The sequence below is a fragment of the Talpa europaea genome (assembly GCF_964194135.1).
Source record: "Talpa europaea genome assembly, chromosome: 5".
NCBI classification, from domain to species: domain Eukaryota; kingdom Metazoa; phylum Chordata; class Mammalia; order Eulipotyphla; family Talpidae; genus Talpa; species Talpa europaea.
Genome location: NC_140071.1, coordinates 6,114,774 through 6,132,889, shown reverse-complemented (window position 1 = coordinate 6,132,889; position 18,116 = coordinate 6,114,774). Strand labels below are relative to the sequence as shown.

The 18,116-nt window shown below is 55.9% G+C and overlaps 1 protein-coding gene across 1 annotated transcript in view; it reads left to right on the top strand.

Moving 5' to 3' along the window:
* ANKH (ANKH inorganic pyrophosphate transport regulator) overlaps nt 1–5,958 on the top strand; it is a gene marked incomplete at both ends in the record, with an annotated part of 113,852 nt that extends 107,894 nt beyond the window's left edge. The window contains 4 exons of the mRNA XM_084233772.1: nt 1,783–1,912; nt 2,255–2,429; nt 3,679–3,778; nt 5,845–5,958. Coding sequence (XP_084089898.1) covers nt 1,783–1,912; nt 2,255–2,429; nt 3,679–3,778; nt 5,845–5,958 — 519 coding nt within the window. The remainder of the gene's footprint in view (nt 1–1,782; nt 1,913–2,254; nt 2,430–3,678; nt 3,779–5,844) is intronic.
* Between the last annotated feature and the right edge of the window lie 12,158 nt (nt 5,959–18,116).

Genomic DNA, 18,116 nt, shown 5'->3' with positions numbered 1-18,116 from the left:
CCGTGTGGGGGTGGGTACTGCATCAGGGGAAGGGTGCAGGGGGGTGCATTTTTTAACACCCTCTGCTAAAGTTGCTTGTTAGACTTTTACATTCAGGGTTTCGTAATCCACTAGACAAGCTTTCTTAGAAAGCTCTAGTATCACCTGGACTTCATCACTGTCTTGATCATCATTTTCTTCGCTTCCTGGGGACTGACCTCTCGCTTACTCCCACGTTTCCCTTCACTGTGGAAGCCCCCGCTGGGGTTGCATCTCCAAGGGCCTCTGACCAGCCAGGGCCTCTGGCCTGTGGGGCTGTCCAGGTCTCCTGGGATCGCCCCAGCTCCCCCACGGATTTCCCCTGCCTTTTCCTTCTGACGGAACTCGTGTCTCTTCCCGTCTCACCAGCTCCGCGGAGCGTACTCCCTGCTGGGGAACAAGGTGCGTGGGAGGTGGATTTTTCGAGGTCGCTGGAGATGTGTTTCTCCTGAGCACACTTGATCCATAGTTGGGTTTGGGGTGCAGGGATAGAAACCGCTTCCCTCCTGTCTTGTGTCTCCATGTCTCGCTCCAGCCCTGGGTGCGAGCTCCCTGCGTCCACAGCCGCTCAGCCTCTGGTCTGCCCCACGCCCAGCGCCTGTCCCGCGGGCCTTTGTCCACCCGCCGCCCACGTGATGGAGACGCGGCCTGGAAACGCACGTCCCTCGGCACTCGGGTTTCTCTGTTCTCTCTTCTGGAGCTCAGATGACTGAGTGCCAGGCCCCCTACACTGGGCTTTCATTCAAGCCGAGTTGCTGAGTAAAGGGGGCGCGCTCTGAGAATTCATCTTTGGTGATTTCGCTGTTGTGCAAATGCCATGGCGTGTGATCACACCACCTGGGTGTGACGCCCACTCACACCTCGCCAGGCTGTGGGGGGGCCACTGCCGTCCATGCCCCCCGTCCTCCTTCCCGGTGTTGTCACCCCAACTGCGTGTTTTTAGCACCCATTCTCGTGAACTCCCCGGGTCTCTGTCCTGCGCTAGCTGTGTTGTGCATTTCTCCAACTTGCTCCCACTGTCATATCGTGGGTTTTTCTTTTTTTGCTTTCATCTTATTAATGTCCCAGAAACTGCCCTTTTTTGGAGATTTTTTAATTTTTATTTTTTTAAAGATTTATTTATTTATGCATACAAGAGCTGGGGTACAGGCCAGAGGTGTGGGGGGTGAGAGGATTCACCAGAGACAGAGTGGGGAGCAGAACAGGCAGACTGGCTGAAACACACTGCTGAGGGGAGCAGTGGGGAGACAGGAGAGGTCTGCTGCTCCATGCGGGCGCCTCCCTGGCCGGGGATCGAACTCCTGCTGCAGAGGCTGCGGACAGCTTCACTGTGCTGAGACTTAACCCCTGCACCACCAGGGAGGCCTGGAGAGTTTTTGAAATTTTATTAATTTATTTTCTTACATCATTGTTCATTTTCGGACAGTAATTGGTTCTCCCTTCAGGTGCAGTCCCCCTAGTTGTTCTCCCACCACCACAGCCCCCTGACTCATCTCCGCCCTCCTGTGCTCTTTCCGCCCCTGATTTGACCCCCGTCCCCTGCCGGAGGCCTCAGATCTGTCTCCCTCTCCGGTCTGGGCACCCGCTGGGGTGCATCCCCCCGCCCCCCTGTTGCCGGGGTCCCTGGGGGCAGAAGTGGCCCCTGCAGCCGGACCCACTGGCAGGGGCGGTGGCTGGAGACGGGGGAGCCGGCCTCCTGGGGCGGCAGGGACCCCTGACTCTCCCAGCCCGTTGCTCACGACCTCGCGTCCTCCTCCTCCCCAGCTCTGCTTTGTGATGTTCTGGACCCCAAACGTCTCGGAGAAGATCCTGATAGACATCATCGGCGTGGACTTCGCCTTCGCCGAGCTCTGCGTGGTTCCCCTGCGCATCTTCTCCTTCTTCCCGGTCCCAGGTACAGCGCGGGAGGGCCTGAGGCACGAGTCCCCTGCACCCTCCAGCCCAGCTCGCTCGTGGTCTCAGGCAGCGCGGGGGCCGCGTCGCGGTTGGCTGCCCTGCCCCATCTGCCCCTCTCTCGGCGCTGGGGGACCAGGGGAGGCAGCGTGGGGAGCGCGCGGGGCAGCCCCGTTCCTCGCCCCTCCTCTGCCTCCATGTCTCCGACAGGATGGGGCGGGAGGCCCAGGCTTTCTGTCAGCCCCTTCCCAGAGGCTCACCTGACGGCCATCAAGCAGCTGCGTTGCTGCGTTTTCTCGAGTTGGAGCTTGAGGCTGGGCGGGGCGGGGTCGGGCCTGGGCAGGGGGCGTCGGGGAGGAGCGGGCGTTGCTCACGCGTGCTCGGCTCTCCGCAGTCACCGTGCGGGCCCACCTCACCGGGTGGCTGATGACGCTGAAGAAGACCTTCGTGCTGGCCCCCAGCTCCGTGCTGCGCATCATCGTCCTCATCACCAGCCTGGTGGTCCTGCCCTACCTGGGGTAGGTGGTCGGGGCCTGGGGCTGCGTCTGCCTGTTGTGAGGCACTGGGAGCCGCTGAGACGCTCAGCGTGGGCTCGTGCCTGGGAAGCTGTGGCTGCAGCCGAGCAAGTTTAGGCCCAGGAGTTACAGGGTGGCGGGCGTGCGAGAGGCAAGGAGCAGTGAGTGACTGAGGCCAGAGCCGTCTTGACAGGGACCTCTGGGTTTCCTCTGTTCGTGTAGATCTTTGCATTCCTAAGTGATGTTGGCCTGAAGAAATGTGGGTGCTGCCTACGCACTGCATCTCCCCACGTCCTTGACTTGTCAAGATGCCCCTTGAAGATACAAAGTTCCCTGCCCTTTGTTGTTTTTTGTTAAAGATTTATTGCTTTGTGCATACAAGAGCCGGGGTGCAGGCCAGAGGTGGGGTACTGGGGAGGATTCACCAGAGACAGAGTGGGGAGCAGAACAGGCAGACTGACTGAAATCCACTGCTGAGGGGAGCAGCAGGTGACGGGAGAGGTCTGCTGCGCCGCGTGGGTTGCTCCCTGGCCGGGGATGGAGCCCAGGCTGCAGCAATGATGCATGATAGTGCTGAGACTCAACCCCTGCACCCTTTGTTAAGAATCTCCAGCTGGCTCCTTGGACCTGCTGGCAGCTGAAGGCCGCTTTGCCCTCAGGCAGCCGCAGGGAACAGGATCAGCCTGCTCTGGCTTGAGCCTGCGCAGAGGCCCTGCTCCTACCTTCCAGGCCGGGAGGGGGAGGGGGTTGGCGAGGTGGGGGTGCTGGACTCTCCCAGGACATCCACAGGCACATGAGTTCTCTGTCCCGGGGCCTGTGTCTACCTGTCGGGTGAAACCCGCAGGCCTGGGCGGGCAGGCGGCATCTGGCGCCTGCCGGGAGGGCTGGGAGGCTGCGGGTCCCGGTCTGGAGAAGGGCTTTCTGGGTCAGGCCCACACGCGGTGGTCACTGAGCACCTCCACGGCGTGAGAAGCCCAGGACGGTGACAGAGAACAGGGGGGGGTGTCACCTTTGCCCTCCCGGGAAGGCAGCAGGAGTGAGCGCCCAGGCAGCTGAGACCTGGGGGGCGTGGGAGGGCCGGGTCTGACCCCACGCGGCAGACCGGTTACTAGCTTCGGCCTTTCCAGAGGAGCTCGGATGCCCCTTACCCGGCCCCTCCTCCTCTACCCCTTTCCCGGGCTGAGCGCCGTGGGCTGGGCTTTGACTGTACCAGCCACTGGGCTTTAACAACTGGCCTTTGCCTCCTCCCCAGGGTTCACGGAGCCACCCTGGGCGTGGGCTCCCTCCTGGCGGGGTTCGTGGGCGAGTCCACCATGGTGGCCATCGCCGCGTGCTACGTGTATCGGAAACAGGTGAGGCAGCGCCGCACCCGCCCCAGCCCCACGGCCTCCTGCCAGGCATCCGTACCGGGGGGGGGGGGGGGGGGGGGGGAGAGAGCCATGGGGGAGTCACCTCCCACGCACCTGGAGTCTCAGCAGAACCCACACTGCGCCCCGGGACTGGAGTCCCTGCGTAAGCAGCCCCGCGGCCACACTAGCCTGGCTCTCGGTCAGATTTATTGACACTGGACCCTTATTAGGCAAGCTGCTCCCGGCCCCCGCCCCCGCCCCCGCCCGCTTGGAAGGCAGTCGTGTTGCTCAGAGAAAACTCCTAAAGGATAAATGTCAGTTATGTTGCTCTCTTCTCATGGAGCGTCTAGAGATTTCAAAAAGGTAGAAACTCCATGATGGCTTGTGCATGCAAGGAAAGCCCAGGCGATCCCCCCTCCCCTGCGGATCCCTCCTCTGAGTCCCGCTAGCACAGACCTTGGGGTTCAGGAATGGCCCCTGTGGAAACACACACACCCCTTCCCACTCCTGCCTCCACCAGACCTCTCGCTTTTCAACCCCCGCTCCCCTCCCACACCAGGAAGGCTACACACACACACACACACACACACACACACCACCCCGCCACATACCACCCCCACCCCACCCCCGCATGTCCAGCATGTGTATCTGATTCTTTGGGGGCAGGTCCTAGGACTGAGTGCTCAGGAGCAGGAGCTCCATTTACATTAGTCAACAGAGAAGGGAGGAGGGTCCCCAGGGAGGAGAGGCAGGTACAGGGGAGAGGAGGCTAATGTGGGGGTGTGGGGGACCCCCAGACGCCAGTGTGCACGCGCCCCCACCACACCCTCCAGGGTAACTGGCAGAGGCTTGGACCTGAACAAGGTCAGGGTTTTTCCTGGCGAAGATGATGACAGAAAGGGAGTGAGGACGCGGTTGTAATTACTGATATTTAATTGACGCTGATGAAAGAGGGGAGAAGGGACAGGAAAGCTTGTGGGTTAGGGGGGCAGTGTCCTGGGGGTAGGTGCTGGCAGGCGGGGGCTGAATGTTTCGATGATGACAGGGTCCACAGGGAGTCCCTGAGTGGCGGGGTGGGGCTGGGAAGGGATCCCAAAGAGGAGGTCCCGACCTGGAGAGGCCCCACCAGGAACGAGGCTCGATGAGCAGGCGGGCGAGGACGACAGCCGTCCGGAGCTGGCACCAAGGGTTCAGATGACACTGCGGGCTCATCCCAGGAACAGGGGTCTGCACCGGGCCGCGAGGAGCACTGGGGAGGGCTCAGCCTCCATGGAGGAGGCTGCAGGGAAGCAGTGCCCGGACAGGGCCAGGGTGCAACAGCTGACACTGATTCCAGAGGAGCCAGGCGGTAGTCAGGGGGCGATGCAGAAGAGGGGATTCCCAGAAGGTAGTCAGGGAGGGATGCAGAAGAGGGGACCTCCAGGAGGTAGTCAGGGAACGATGCAGAAGGGGGGACCCCCAGGAGGTAGGGAGGGATGCAGAAGGGGGGACCCCCAGGAGGTAGGGAGGGATGCAGAAGGGGGGACCCCCAGGAGGTAGGGAGGGATGCAGAAGGGGGGACCCCCAGGAGGTAGTCAGGGAGGGATGCAGAAGAGGGGAACCCGGAAGGTAGGGAGGGATGCAGAAGAGGGGACCCCGGGAGGTAGTCAGGGAGGGATGCAGAAGAGGGGACCCCGGGAGGTAGGGAGGGATGCAGAAGAGGGGACCCTGGAAGGTAGGGAGGGATGCAGAAGAGGGGACCCCAGGAGGTAGTCAGGGAGGGATGCAGAAGAGGGGACCCCAGGAGGTAGTCGGGGAGGGATGCAGAAGAGGGGACCCCAGAAGGTAGGGAGGGATGCAGAAGAGGGGACCCCGGGAGGTAGCCAGGGAGGGATGCAGAAGAGGGGACCCCGGGAGGTAGTCAGGGAGGGATGCAGAAGAGGGGACCCCCAGGAGGTAGCCAGGGGGAGATGTGCCAGACTGCTTAGCTCCCAGCAGGATATGCAGGACTAAAGCCCTGGGGGCCCCTCCTGCTGCACGTTGATGTGATGCTGTCACTGCCGCTCACTGATGAATCGTCTCTGCTCTAGAAAAAGAAGATGGAGAACGAGTCGGCCGTGGAGGGGGAGGACTCGGCCATGACGGACATCCCGCCGGCGGAGGAGGGGGCGGACGTCGTGGAGATGAGGGAGGAGAACCAATAAGGCTCGGACGCCCGGGCTGCAGAGGCAGCTGCGAGGACACCTGCGCCTCGTCTCCTCTCCCATCGTGTTTTGTTTCTTTCGGGGGTTGTTGGTTGGTTTGGGTCACGGAAGAGGCCTTGCTGTTCCAGGTGTCGCGTGAACTCTCGGGCAGGCTAGGTTGGCTCACCCTGGCGCGGGGCCTGGACGGGCCTTTGCCATCGCTCTGTAACACCGTTGACGTCCTGCCCCTGATTCACGCAAACCCAAGCGACAGAGCGGCCGCCTCGCCCCGTCATCTCCTCCTCCCTCGGACAATCTCCACTTGGAACCAAAGGACTTGGCTGTGCCATCCACCCCCGAGGCCACCGCTGCCCGGCTGGCCGCGGACTCTCCCCTGTCCCTTGGCGTCTCTCTTAGGAACCAACAGGCCACAGCTTGACTTTCTTTGATTGGCTTCCCAGCACCCTGACTGTCCAGGAAGCTGGCACCTCCCGCCATGGAGTCATGAACGGCCCGCAGTGGCCACACACACGAAGGAGTGGATTCGCGAACGCGCTGGGGACGAAGGGAGATCCTCTTTGGCAGGAAGGTGTAGGAGGCCACGAGAGTGGCACATGGACAGAATGCGCGTTAAGCCTCACCTTGTGTCCCAGATGGGAGCGCGTTCACTTTCCATGCCCCGCCGCGTCCGTCCAGGGACTTCCTGGAGATGCCACAAACGTGCATCTCCAAATTTCTGCCTTCCTTGGCATGCGTCTCCCTGAAGGCTTGCGTCTCCCTGAAGGCTTGCCCTTCACTCACCTTTCCTGAAGATGGCACTAGAGCAAGGGAAACGGAGCATTCTAACTTTATGTTTTAGTTGTTATAAAGTGAGCTGAAGCTTTAAGTCATAATCTAGCATTCTAATGCCAGGTTGCTGTATCGTAACCTTTGAAGTAGATTTATTCCCTGGTCCTGCCATTCTTAGTCATAACTATGCGGTACAGTACAGGTGATTCAGAGTGTACCTCTGTGCTCCCCTCACACCCCACCACCAAGCAAGACATTTTATAAACACAATATCCAAGTCACTATGTGATACTCCCTGAAATGACACATTTGAAATCCATTTAGTGCAGTCTATTTTTCTAAGTTTTGGAAAGCGGGTTTTTTCTTTCAAAAATTATGGACACAGTTCAATAAATTCCTGATTTCGTCAAAATTCCTAGTCTGAAAGAACCTAAACACAAAAATATTTTAAAGATATAAATATATACTGTATATGTTATGTAATTTATTTTAGGCTATAATACATTTCCTATTTTCGCATTTTCAATAAAATGTCTCTAATACAATACTGCGATTGCTTGTGTGCTCGACGTACCTGCAGCTGGGACGTATTGTATCGATGAACATTGTACCTTATTTGCGGCAGTTTTACCGAGTCTGTCATTTGTACCTAAATGTAAGTTCCAGTAAGTGACAAGAGAACTATTTTTCACGCTGGGGAAGGAGTTATAATAAATGGGTCAGCTGGTATAGCTCGGAGTGGGGAGAGAAATCGAAGCTGGAAAGGCAAAAAGAAGGCACGCCTGTGTGCGTGGTGTCAGTGCTGTATCATCACCTTGTTCCTCATAGAAGACTGTCAGGGCATCGGGTTGCCAGAAGCAGCTCGGGGTTGCAGTCACCTTTCTGGGCCCCCCGGGACCCGGGGGTGCCCTCACCCACGTGTGTGTCCTCTGAAGGGCGTTTCCTCCATGTAGAGCTGATGGTGAATATGCACAGCTGTGGGTGGTTTCAGGGACAGATCTGAGAAGGTAAAAACAAAATCTAATTGTATCGGCTTTTTTAAAGTACATGACTAGAAAATTAAACAGCAGTATTTTTTATCACGTGTATTTGATTTCATGCTTGTGGGCTTGGAGCGGCAAGATCTGTGTGTCAAAGCAAATTCTCTCCCTGTAAATCGAGGAAAGCTTAGCTAGCAGGTCTGCATGATGCAACTAGAACACATTGTTATCGATTCAGAAACACCTTTGGAGGGGGAGATTCATGGGCTGTCATCTCTGGGTAGAGCTTCAGAGAACACAGGAAGCGCCCCCCAAACCCAGGCCAGGGCGACAGAGCCGCGAACAGCAGGACATGCCAGAAGCTCCCCCCTTGAACTTCACCATCCCTCATTCTACATCACGCCTAACCCACAGCTGCCTGACGTTCTGCAGCAACACCCAGAGGGGCAGATGCTTCTGGTTCCGTGCTCGCCAACACAGACAGCCAAGGTCCACCGGAGGAGGAGGTCGCATCTCCTCCCCATACCCCCCCCCCCCCCCCCGTTGCAGATCAAGGACGCACCTGCAGGGAGCCGGCCCCCCGACACGGTTTTCTTTTCATTGCAAGTCACATGGCTGATATTTAGAGCCCATGTGCCCGCGAGTCTGTGTCAAGCCCATGGTCAGATCAGGTGTGGCTGTGAGTGCTGAGTGACTGCCCAGCGACAGAGCCAAAGCACACAAAGCTGTTCCTCAATTAACTGCTGGGGAGTGGCCTTGGGGAGTGGCTTTGGAGAGCTCAGAATCCCCCAGCTTCCTTCCTACCCTGAGGGGGATTCTGCCTGTCGGAGCAGCTCTCTGCTCTCCTGAAGGACAGATGCAAAGCCGCTGTACACATGCCGCTGCCCTGTGCCCGGCCCCCACAGAGGGGGCGAGCTGACCTGGGCATCAGTAGACACCCAAGAATTGGGTGAGCAGAATCAGGCTCCAGGACAGTCAGGTGGGGCTGGCCCTGCAGGCCCAGGCACATGCGTGTGGTGAGCAGGCCCTCCCCCATTGGGGATTCTTTCATTTGGGCTGGAAGGCAGCTGGCCTCAGGCATACCCCTGCACCCCGGCCTTGGGTTTGTCTCCCGCCAAGGGGCCCCCGGCTCCGGTAGCGTTTTGCGTTGGGGTTGGCTTAGAAAGGCCCGCAAAGGTCCACGCCCTCAGCAAGGGGAGCTTTTAGCGCAGTGCAGCTTGGGATGCCCTGGATGGGGTCGAGGAAGGCTTCCCGTGGCAATAAAAGCACTTTGTTTCTCACTCCCTGCATCCTCGCCACAATTCAGTCCGGGGGTGCCGAGGACAGGAGGCCTCGAGGAGAGAGGGTGGGAATCCATGTTGCTGGGCCCAGGTTCCAGGCGTCCAGCACCTTCCCAGCCAGGGGCCAGTCTGTGGCCTCCCAGCAGCCTCGCTGGATTGCGTGGGGGCCCGGCCAGCCAGCCCACTCCCCGGATCTCACAAAGGCCACTCACTGTGCCGAACGGAAAAAACGTCTGAGCTCACGACCCTCCTAATTGTTCCCTGTTTGGAGGGAGGTTAGCTTTTTTTGTACCCTTTGTTTCTAGAAACATGTGAATTCTAAGACTCAGTAGTTCCCTGACAACTTTCAGAGTAAGGAGGTACCTGCCTTAGGCTTCAAATACCAAAGAGACATTCCCTGAATGAAGTGGGAGAGAGACAGTGAGAAACTGTGGTAAATAGATAACATTTGTACTGTGGGCCTCCCTGGTGCCGCAGGGGTTAAAGACACAGCGCTGCCAGCCACTGCAGCAGGAGTTCAATCCCCGGGTAGGGAGCTACCCACATGGCGAGGCAGAGCTCTCCTGTCTCCCCACTGCTCCCCTGAGCAGTGTATTTCAGTTGGTCTGCCTGTTCTGCTCCCCACTCTGTCTCTGGTGAATCCTCTCACCCCTCACACCTCTGGCCTGTACCCCAGTTCTTATATGCATAAATAAAAATATATATTATGTTTACTGTAATTAAGTTACAGTACTTTAAAAATACTTTCATTTACTTAAAAATCTTTCTGCCAGGAAATCTCTAAGCAGCCCAGAGCCCGGAGCTTGTGGGTGAGTGTCCAGCCGCCAGGCTCCGCCTCGCCCTCCGCAGGTGAGCTGAGCGCTGAGGCCTTGGGGACAAAGGCCACGCACCGTCCAGGAACACCGGCCTGTGATGTTCACAGACCTGCCCTGTCCCTGTCTTCGTCGCCAGAATTGCGGCGAGCAGGGCTTCGTAGGACTCGCGGTTGCAAGAGTCGAGATGTGATGGGGCTCACGGTTCCCGCGAACCAGCCGCTCCTGCTGGCATCACCCCACAAGGCTGCCAAGCAGCATCTGAACCCTAAAGAAGCACACTTTGGAGCACCGCGCTCGGCGGGCTCTGGAGATGCTCCCGGGCGGTTACTGTGAGTCTATTTCTGTCACTGACGCCAGCAGAACATCACGTGACCCAGCAGCTGATCCAGCCACACCTCGAACAGGATGTAGCGAAACTCTGAAGGCAAAGGTACGCGAAGGTGCCTGTCGCTGCCCTTTGCAAGGCCCAGTGTCTAAAATGAACCACGCAAACAAGGGACAGAACGGCGGGATCAAAATAACCCAAACCCCACTCGGAAGTCAGACGGGGCGTAAGCAATTACGGCTTCCGGTTTGTTCTCAAAGAGGAAAGATGAAGTGACATGAGATTGTGCATTCGAGGGGAAGTTCGATGCAGTCGCTGTGGCCGTCTCTGCTGGAGAGCGCCGGCTCGCGAGACTGCACTCCAAGCAGACCAGCAGGCCCGGAGGCAGCAACTGCGCCCCCCCCGCCCCCCCCCACTGCTGCTCCCCTGAATCTCCCCTTTCGTCCAGGTTTCTCAGCCCAGGTGCCTGTGTTTACGTTTGCACACGCCCCTCGCGGGCGGCTCCCGGGCCCAGGCGTCCGGAGCCCTGGGTGCCCGTGCCCTGCACGCAGGCTGGCAGGTACCTTTAGCCATCGCTGCTCTGCAGGTAACAGCCTGGAGGCAAGCAGGGCTGCAGGGAGCCATCAAGGCGGAAAAGCACCTGAGAACCCCACATTCCTTACAATAGACATTAAAATTTCGTCTTTTGCCGCAGTAGCGCAAACCTCCGGCCACCGGAATCACCCTCCGGGCTGCCTGTCTCGTGATGTTCCCGCAGCTCGCGTCCCGCATGAGGTCTCCCTCCGTGACCAGCCACCTTGACGGGCTTCCTGGAGCCCCGCTTCTCCACGCGCCTGTCAAATGGGGACTCTGGACTTCAGGAAGCCCCGAAAAGCCTAAGAGAGAGGAACCGAAGCTGCCCGCTGCCCGTGCCCATCTCAGAGACGCCTGTTCTCAAGCTGGACGCGGGAACCGCCGCTCGCCTTGAAACGCGGCGTCTGAAACGCAAAGAGGACACGAGGGCTCCCGCGCCTCGTCTCTGGAAGGGAGGCCGAAGCGTCTAGCTACATACCTGTGTCCGGTGAGGACAGAACAATGTCCTGACCTGCTTGAGACGGCATTTCCCACCTTTCAGGGGTCAAATCCCAGCTCACAGGGCAACTTCCTTGTGCCTCTGACGCCACCGCGCCCTTGACGTCTCAGAGCTCACGTTCCAGGCATGGCGCCTCGTCCTGCTCCACGCCCCGCTTCCTGCTTCCTGCGTGGCCTGGGCATAGCCAATCCCCCCATGAGGAGCAGTCCTACCCCGGGGGCAAAGCTGCACTCCTACCCTTTCTCCTGACACCTCGCATGAATCGCATCACTCCCTAGACACCTACTCCACCTGCCAGGTGCAAGGGGTGTCTCTAACCCCGCCAGTTCTCTCCCCCAGTAGCTCTCACTTCCATCCTTTCCTCTGCATCCTGGTTAGTCAGCCTGGCTTAGCTCAGGTGATCCTGGTCCCCTAGACCCTGGAGGACACCAAGGCCCTCCAAATGACATGCTTCTGGTGTGTCCCCCAGATTATGCTATAAATGATGATCTGCTAGAGCTTGGCTAAAGATTATGCTGTAAATGATAATCTGCTGTACAGCCATTACCCATAACCGGACGGCCTCCCCTGCCCAATGCCTGGCAGGCTGCAGAGGACTTCTAAGCTCGTGCTTGAATTCATTATGAGGACTCAGGGCTTTCAATCAAGAGGTAGTTAAATTAACCACGAGTTGGATCAAGGTTTTGAAACACCTGACTCTAATCTCGCTGCCGATCTATAAATTACCCTAAACCACCCCACCCTCGCCCTATACAATGGTGGTAAACTTCCAGAAGGTTTACCCAGGTGATAGTTTGGATACATTCATAAATACGATCGAATGGGTTTTTAGGTTAATAGCAATGGCAGGAATTTTGCCTCTCCTGAGTCTTTCCCGGCACCGTGGAAGGTAACTGGGGTGGAGGCAAGGATGGCGTGGCTGCTGTTGGTAATTCTGCAGACAACAGGCTCCAGGTGTCTTATCTGGACAAGGCAGGGCAGTAAATACCATGCTAATTTCACAGCTCAGCACGCTGGCCTGTGCCCAAAAGCAGCTGTGAGTCCTCATTCTCTTTCTGCTGCTTATTAGCTCTGAGTTACAGGCAGCTTCTGGATCAGCCTCCTCTGTTGCAAAACAAGGTCCTTTCTAGTGCTGATCTATGGCGACATGGGGGTTTGCAGAGTGATTGAGGGCAGGAGGACAGAGACGCACATGAACTCGGGGCCTAGCGCCATGAAGTACCTCAACGGAGAATCCAGGAACATCGCAGCCGGCTTCTTCCAGCAAAGACAAATAGGGAGAGCTCTTAGGAATCAAAGCCAAGCACAATCCCCACTTAGCTCACAACCCTTGAATCCAAAGACCGAAACACCATGAAGACAATTAATAGCAACCCTGACATTCTCCTGAGCGACTGAAACGCTCACATCTGAGTCACGTGACAGGCGCTCTGGCTCTAAAGGCCAGTGGCTGAGGAAGCTGCTGTGGTCACCTCCCGTGGTACCGTGAGTGGAAAGGAACACGCCACCATCTCAGGCTGCTGGGGCAGGACCTGGAGGGGCAGAAATTCTACAGGGGGCCCAGAGAGCTTAGGGCCAGCATCCCCTGGGGCTTTCCTACTCGAGTCATGTCTGCTCTGCCCTCTAGGGCTGCACCAGGAGTGGGGTATCTGAAATCAACCCTCTAGACCCAGAGAGTCAGGTTATTACCAGGCTGTTCCCGGTTGGCATACGGAAGGGAGAAACGGAGAGAGAACCCGGGGTAAGCGCCCGTGAGCGTGGAGGCCGAGGTGGAAGGTGGAAACGTCCTATGTGCAAGTCTGCTCTCGCCTAATGCGGCCAGTGGCTTTTTGATCATTTGATGGTTGTAAAAATAATCCTAAGAACTTCCAGAGGGGCCCTCAGCCTGGATCCATTTTTCTGACACGTCTCGGAGTAGGGGAGGTCCAGAGTCGTGCCGATGGAACTGAGCACCAAACCTCAAGTGGAGGGAGAAAGTGTGTTTACACCTGACATTTGTGGCTGTTCATTAGAGAAAAGGCCGTTTGGCTGCCCAGCCCCTGAGCCCGGGGTTCCCGCAGACTCCCGACTCACTGCCTCGCTGGCAGGAAGTCAGACTTCATTCTCCACCTCCAAGAACACCTTGCAAAGCACAGTCTTCCCCAGTGATGAGCTTCCCACGATGGCCGTCTGACTCCCAGGCGTTGTGCCCCGCAGGTGTGTCGGGGGATGCTGGGGAGAGAAGGCACTGGACCCCACTCTACCAAAGTCCTCCGAGGGAGGCATTCAACCATGGCGACACGGCAGGCTTCGAGTTTTCATTTTCTACGTTTATTTTTAGTTCATTGTTACAATCCTTAGCACCCTGGTTTGCTCAAGAGGATCAACAGCAAAGCCCCAAGTCAGTTTGGCCTCCGACACTGAAAACAAGACCCAACAGGTCACGGGGGAGGAGTCTCACCCCACGAGCCAGGCGTTCAGCCACGGCTGCAGGTGGGAAGCAGGCCGCCAAGCAGCCAGGCCTCTGGGGCGCTGTTTGGAACAGGTGGTAGTTGACAGACGCCAACACTTCACCGAGTAAACAGAGGAGACTGTGGCGAGCAGGCCTGGCCTTCCCATCAGAGCCTGGGGACCGACACATGGCCGTCCTCGGCAGAGGGGCGGTTGGGTTTCTCTCCAAACCCATAATCCAGAAGTCAGGAGCTGCCGCGACGCAGGTAACCCCAAGCGCTTTTATGAAATCCGGGCAACGAGAGCACAGTTCATTCAACGCACTCACTTGGCTGTTGCCGCACAGAATACTCGGAAACCACCCAGGTTCCCGTGGGCCGCGCCGCTCCCGGAAGGAGTGCCCGACCGCAGTGCTGTTTGTGTGGATGCAGAGCGAGGCCCTTCTCAATGAATACAAAAAGCTGTTGTGAAGTTCCTAATTAAGCTGGACCCCCCCCCCCCGGGGGACAAGGCACATGGCCGCTGTGACTGGTTACTGCGAGCTCACGTGCTTGCTTGTGTTCCCAGGTTTAGGCAATTCTGTTCCTAACCCAGACTTGCATCCGAGAAACCAAAACTAAGACCAAACTCCCTCGGGGTTCTCCCCTGTGAACAGTCCCGGCATTAACGAGCACTCAAAATATTTCAACATCCGGTGGGCAAAGGCCTCGAACAGTCAGAGCGGTTTATGGACATGCCGTTCCGTATTGACGATGCAGCCGTTCTATCCAGACTCCGCGGCCACCATGTAGTTTAATTACACCTACTGATCCTTTCCACCATTCCCAGTACATTTTAATTCACCATGGAAATGAGGACAGCACTCCGCCATCCTCCCAAATGCTGCAGGGCCCTCCACACTGAGGGCCCCGGGCATAGGAAGCCACGGTGTGACTGCAGACCAGCGCACACCCCCCTCAGGGCCGAGCCCACCTCACCCGAGGCTGCTGCCACCAGGGCCGGTGGGCAGTCAAATCAGCTTAGTTTTGTGCTTTTGGTGGCTCCAAGTCATCATCAGGATGTCACAAGCATGGACAGTGTCTTCATTCACCACCCAACCCAGCACTGGCTCCCTGGCCTCCCTCTCAGGAGAGAAGAGCAGCTCTCCAAGAGTGAAGCGCGGAACAGTAGACTTCTCTTACACAGAGTAAGTCGTAAGAAAAAGGAATTCGCAGACGCATTGACACAAGTCCTTGCGCTCATTCAGATTTTTATCCTTTCATAACTGAAGCCCAGGACACCTGCCAGGCATTGGGTGTTGGGCTTTTAAGTGCCTTTTTTCATCTACAGTCAGTTCCTTCTTTGGTTCATGTCTTCGAGCTCCCTGGGCTGTTTTCAAATGACTTGACATTGTGCTCGGCTCGGCTAAGCCACTGGGGATGCTATGCCTTTCACACACGTTCCAGATTCACTTCAGACAGTAAAGTGAGTCCTCCTTTTTATTGCTTTCTAAAGTCACAGATCTTTTTTTAAGGCATTTATTTTTATGCAGGCCTATAAGTGAGATTCCCCCCCCAAAGGTTTACACTTTTGAAATTACTTTCTGGCTTTCAAAGGGGAATAACCTGCAAAGTATTGCTTAAGAGAGGAAAATGATCAAAGTGTATCTTAACTTCAGAAGGAGACACAACCAGGAAGTCAGTCCCCGCGCGGTCATGATGGCAGGCGTGTGTGCGGGCATTAACAGTGACACAGCAAGTCAGTCATTATCTGGGAGGAGCTCTGAGAAGTCAACAAATTTGGGGGTAAAATAGCACCATGGGATGGGTAAGAGGAATAACAGCTTCTTTAAAAAAAAAAAAAAAAAAAAAGCAGGTATCAAAAACTCACAACTGTTGTTACATCCAATAGAGGTGTTAAAAGTCCTGTGGCCTGAGAATCTTCTACCTGAATCTTCTAATTGGAAAGAAAAAGAATGACTGGATGCAAAAGCAACATCTATTTTCCTTAACCCAAGGACAACTTCACAGACAGCATGTGAATATATAACTGAACACAAGCGTGAAAGGCTTGATAAAGAAAGGGGTGAGGCCTGTTGCTGGCTTTTTAAGCCGTTTGTAGCAAGGCAAATTCCAAGCATGAGGAGCTGCGACATTTCCAAGCAAATCACTCGTCGCCTGGATCCCAAGTTCAAGGGCACACGCTGGGCCTCTGTCCCCGGCTGACCCCTCCTCGCTGTCCTGAGTCTGAGTGCCACTCCCGCAGGCTGCTTGGGCAGACGTGGCTTGGCTGCTAAAGAGGGGAACCAGAAAAATGAGTTTTGATGGAAGTGTTAATTCCCTGGAACTGGTGACAGGGGAATTCTCGTAGGTTTTGTTGGGGGTTTTGGGCACTTAACATTCATGTTTTTTTTAGGTTCCACGGTACCTTAAATAGCTCCCGTGTGCTCAGAGTGAGACTATCTTCCTGCCAAGACCACAGAGTCCAAAAGCTCTGAACTCTTGCAGTCGGCTCTGGGCTGGAGGGTAAGCTCAATGCAGTTCCCACCTTCTCTCTCCTCCAGCGCGTTCTCATCTTAGCGCTTCCTCTAAGCAGGCGATCCCCTGAGTCCCTCTGGTCTCCATTCAGCTTTATCGGGTTGATGTCACTGCCCAGCCCAAGACCAGAATGAGAAACGGAATGAAGACTCTGAGCAACCGCAAGTGCATGTTGAAACAGGGAATGTTATTTCTAAAGGTGGTGAATCATTCTGACCTTCAGAAGCGCTGTTTGACAGCTTGGCCTCTCTGACGCTGTGATCCTGCTAAGCCTGGAAAACAGTCTGAGAGCGGAATCTAATAAGGTCTAAGAAAGCAACTTCAAATAAACACATCATTTTTGCATTTTTATCAGTATGATGGTTAAGGCGATTTCTGCTCACATTCTCACTATACCATACGTAGAACAATTTAAAAAGTATGAAATGTAAACAGTCAAGTTGCCCAGGAGTCTAGATCAATGTCCAAGTGCAGAGACAGCTGACCGTGAGTCTTGAGTTATTAAATTCAACAATGGACAGGGCCAGCGGTCAGCCCACGCACCCCCGGGGACACGGATCCCGACTACAATCCAAATGTTTGAAGTTGCGTTTTAAAAAATATTCAAGAATGGTAAGCATCTCCCATCACAGCAAAAAAATACTGCATCGAAGCATCAAAGCCAAAGTTATAAGAAATCATTCTTATAACTTTACTCGGCTCCCAGGAACCATCTTACTCCAGGCACCCTTGCACGTCAACGGTGAAAAACACAAAGCCTCTTCAACGAATCACACATTCAGAGCGTAAATTTTGATCAAACACTCAAATGAGTAACATCTACCACATGTGGGGACTGTCGCTGTCCGGGTGTGGGGAAACACTGGCGTTAACAGTCTGCATAGTTGTTTGTGTCTTCTGAGTTGTCGCAAGTAAGAATTTTTAATTTTTAGGTGAAAGTAAAACTTACATTTTAATAAAAAAGGTTTCCCCCACCCCCTAATACAGATTAGGTAGCTTATAAACTATATTAAAGTGGCCTGAATAAAGATGCTAATTACTAGGAAATAAAGCTCAGCACTTGAGGGCAGCACCAGCTCCACAAATGGAGCCAAGTCAGGTGTCGCTGGCTGATCGCTACCACCAGCGTCCGCAGCCCAGGCCTCCACGACGGTCCAGGCCCAGTCGTACCCCTGCACTAGTTTCCGCACGTGCTCCTGCTGCCGCTGGCTTAGGGAACGCCTGACACGCCCTGCTGTCACCCGTGTCCTGGCGGCAGGTAAGTTGCGTGAATTTAGCCATAGACGTGCCCTCAAAAGCAGTCACAGGAAGGCTGGATTCGGTTCATCCTCTCTCAGTGGGAAAGGCAATCTGCCTTTAACTTCCTCCTCTAAACACGGGCAGCTCCTACATTCTGTTGTGACTCTAAAACGGTGGGTCCATGGACCGGAGAATGACGGTTAGTTCCTGACACCAGAGCGCAGCTGCTGGAGCACTCACCGGCGGACAGCGAATCCCCGCACTCAGCTCCAGAGGCGGGGTGTCCATGACCTGGGGCGCCACCGCATTCTGGAAGAGCAAGGGTTCCCGGGAGCCACCACCCCTTCCTGCAGCTCCTTCTCCAGCCTTTCACCTTGGGGCCCAATTCTTAATTAGACAATCTGCTCATAATAGCTGTACTTAGATGCAAACCCAAACCACTGTTGGGCAGACTATGAGGGTAGGTAGCTAGGACTGTGCCGCCAATAGCCTCCATGCCAGGAATCATGCCAGGAAGCCCAAGGCACGGGAGGGCACCAGAGACCCACTGCTGCGAAAACAAAAGAAACTACTGTCTTACAAATAAAAACAAAACTGAAAGCCAGTTTACTATCAGAGCGTGATCTGAGACACAGAGGCACACCGCTCGCCACGAGTGTCCTCCGACATAGCAGTACCCGTTTAGGAAAAAGATGTAGTCTGCAAATGCCGGCAGGTGTGCGCGGAAGCCCCC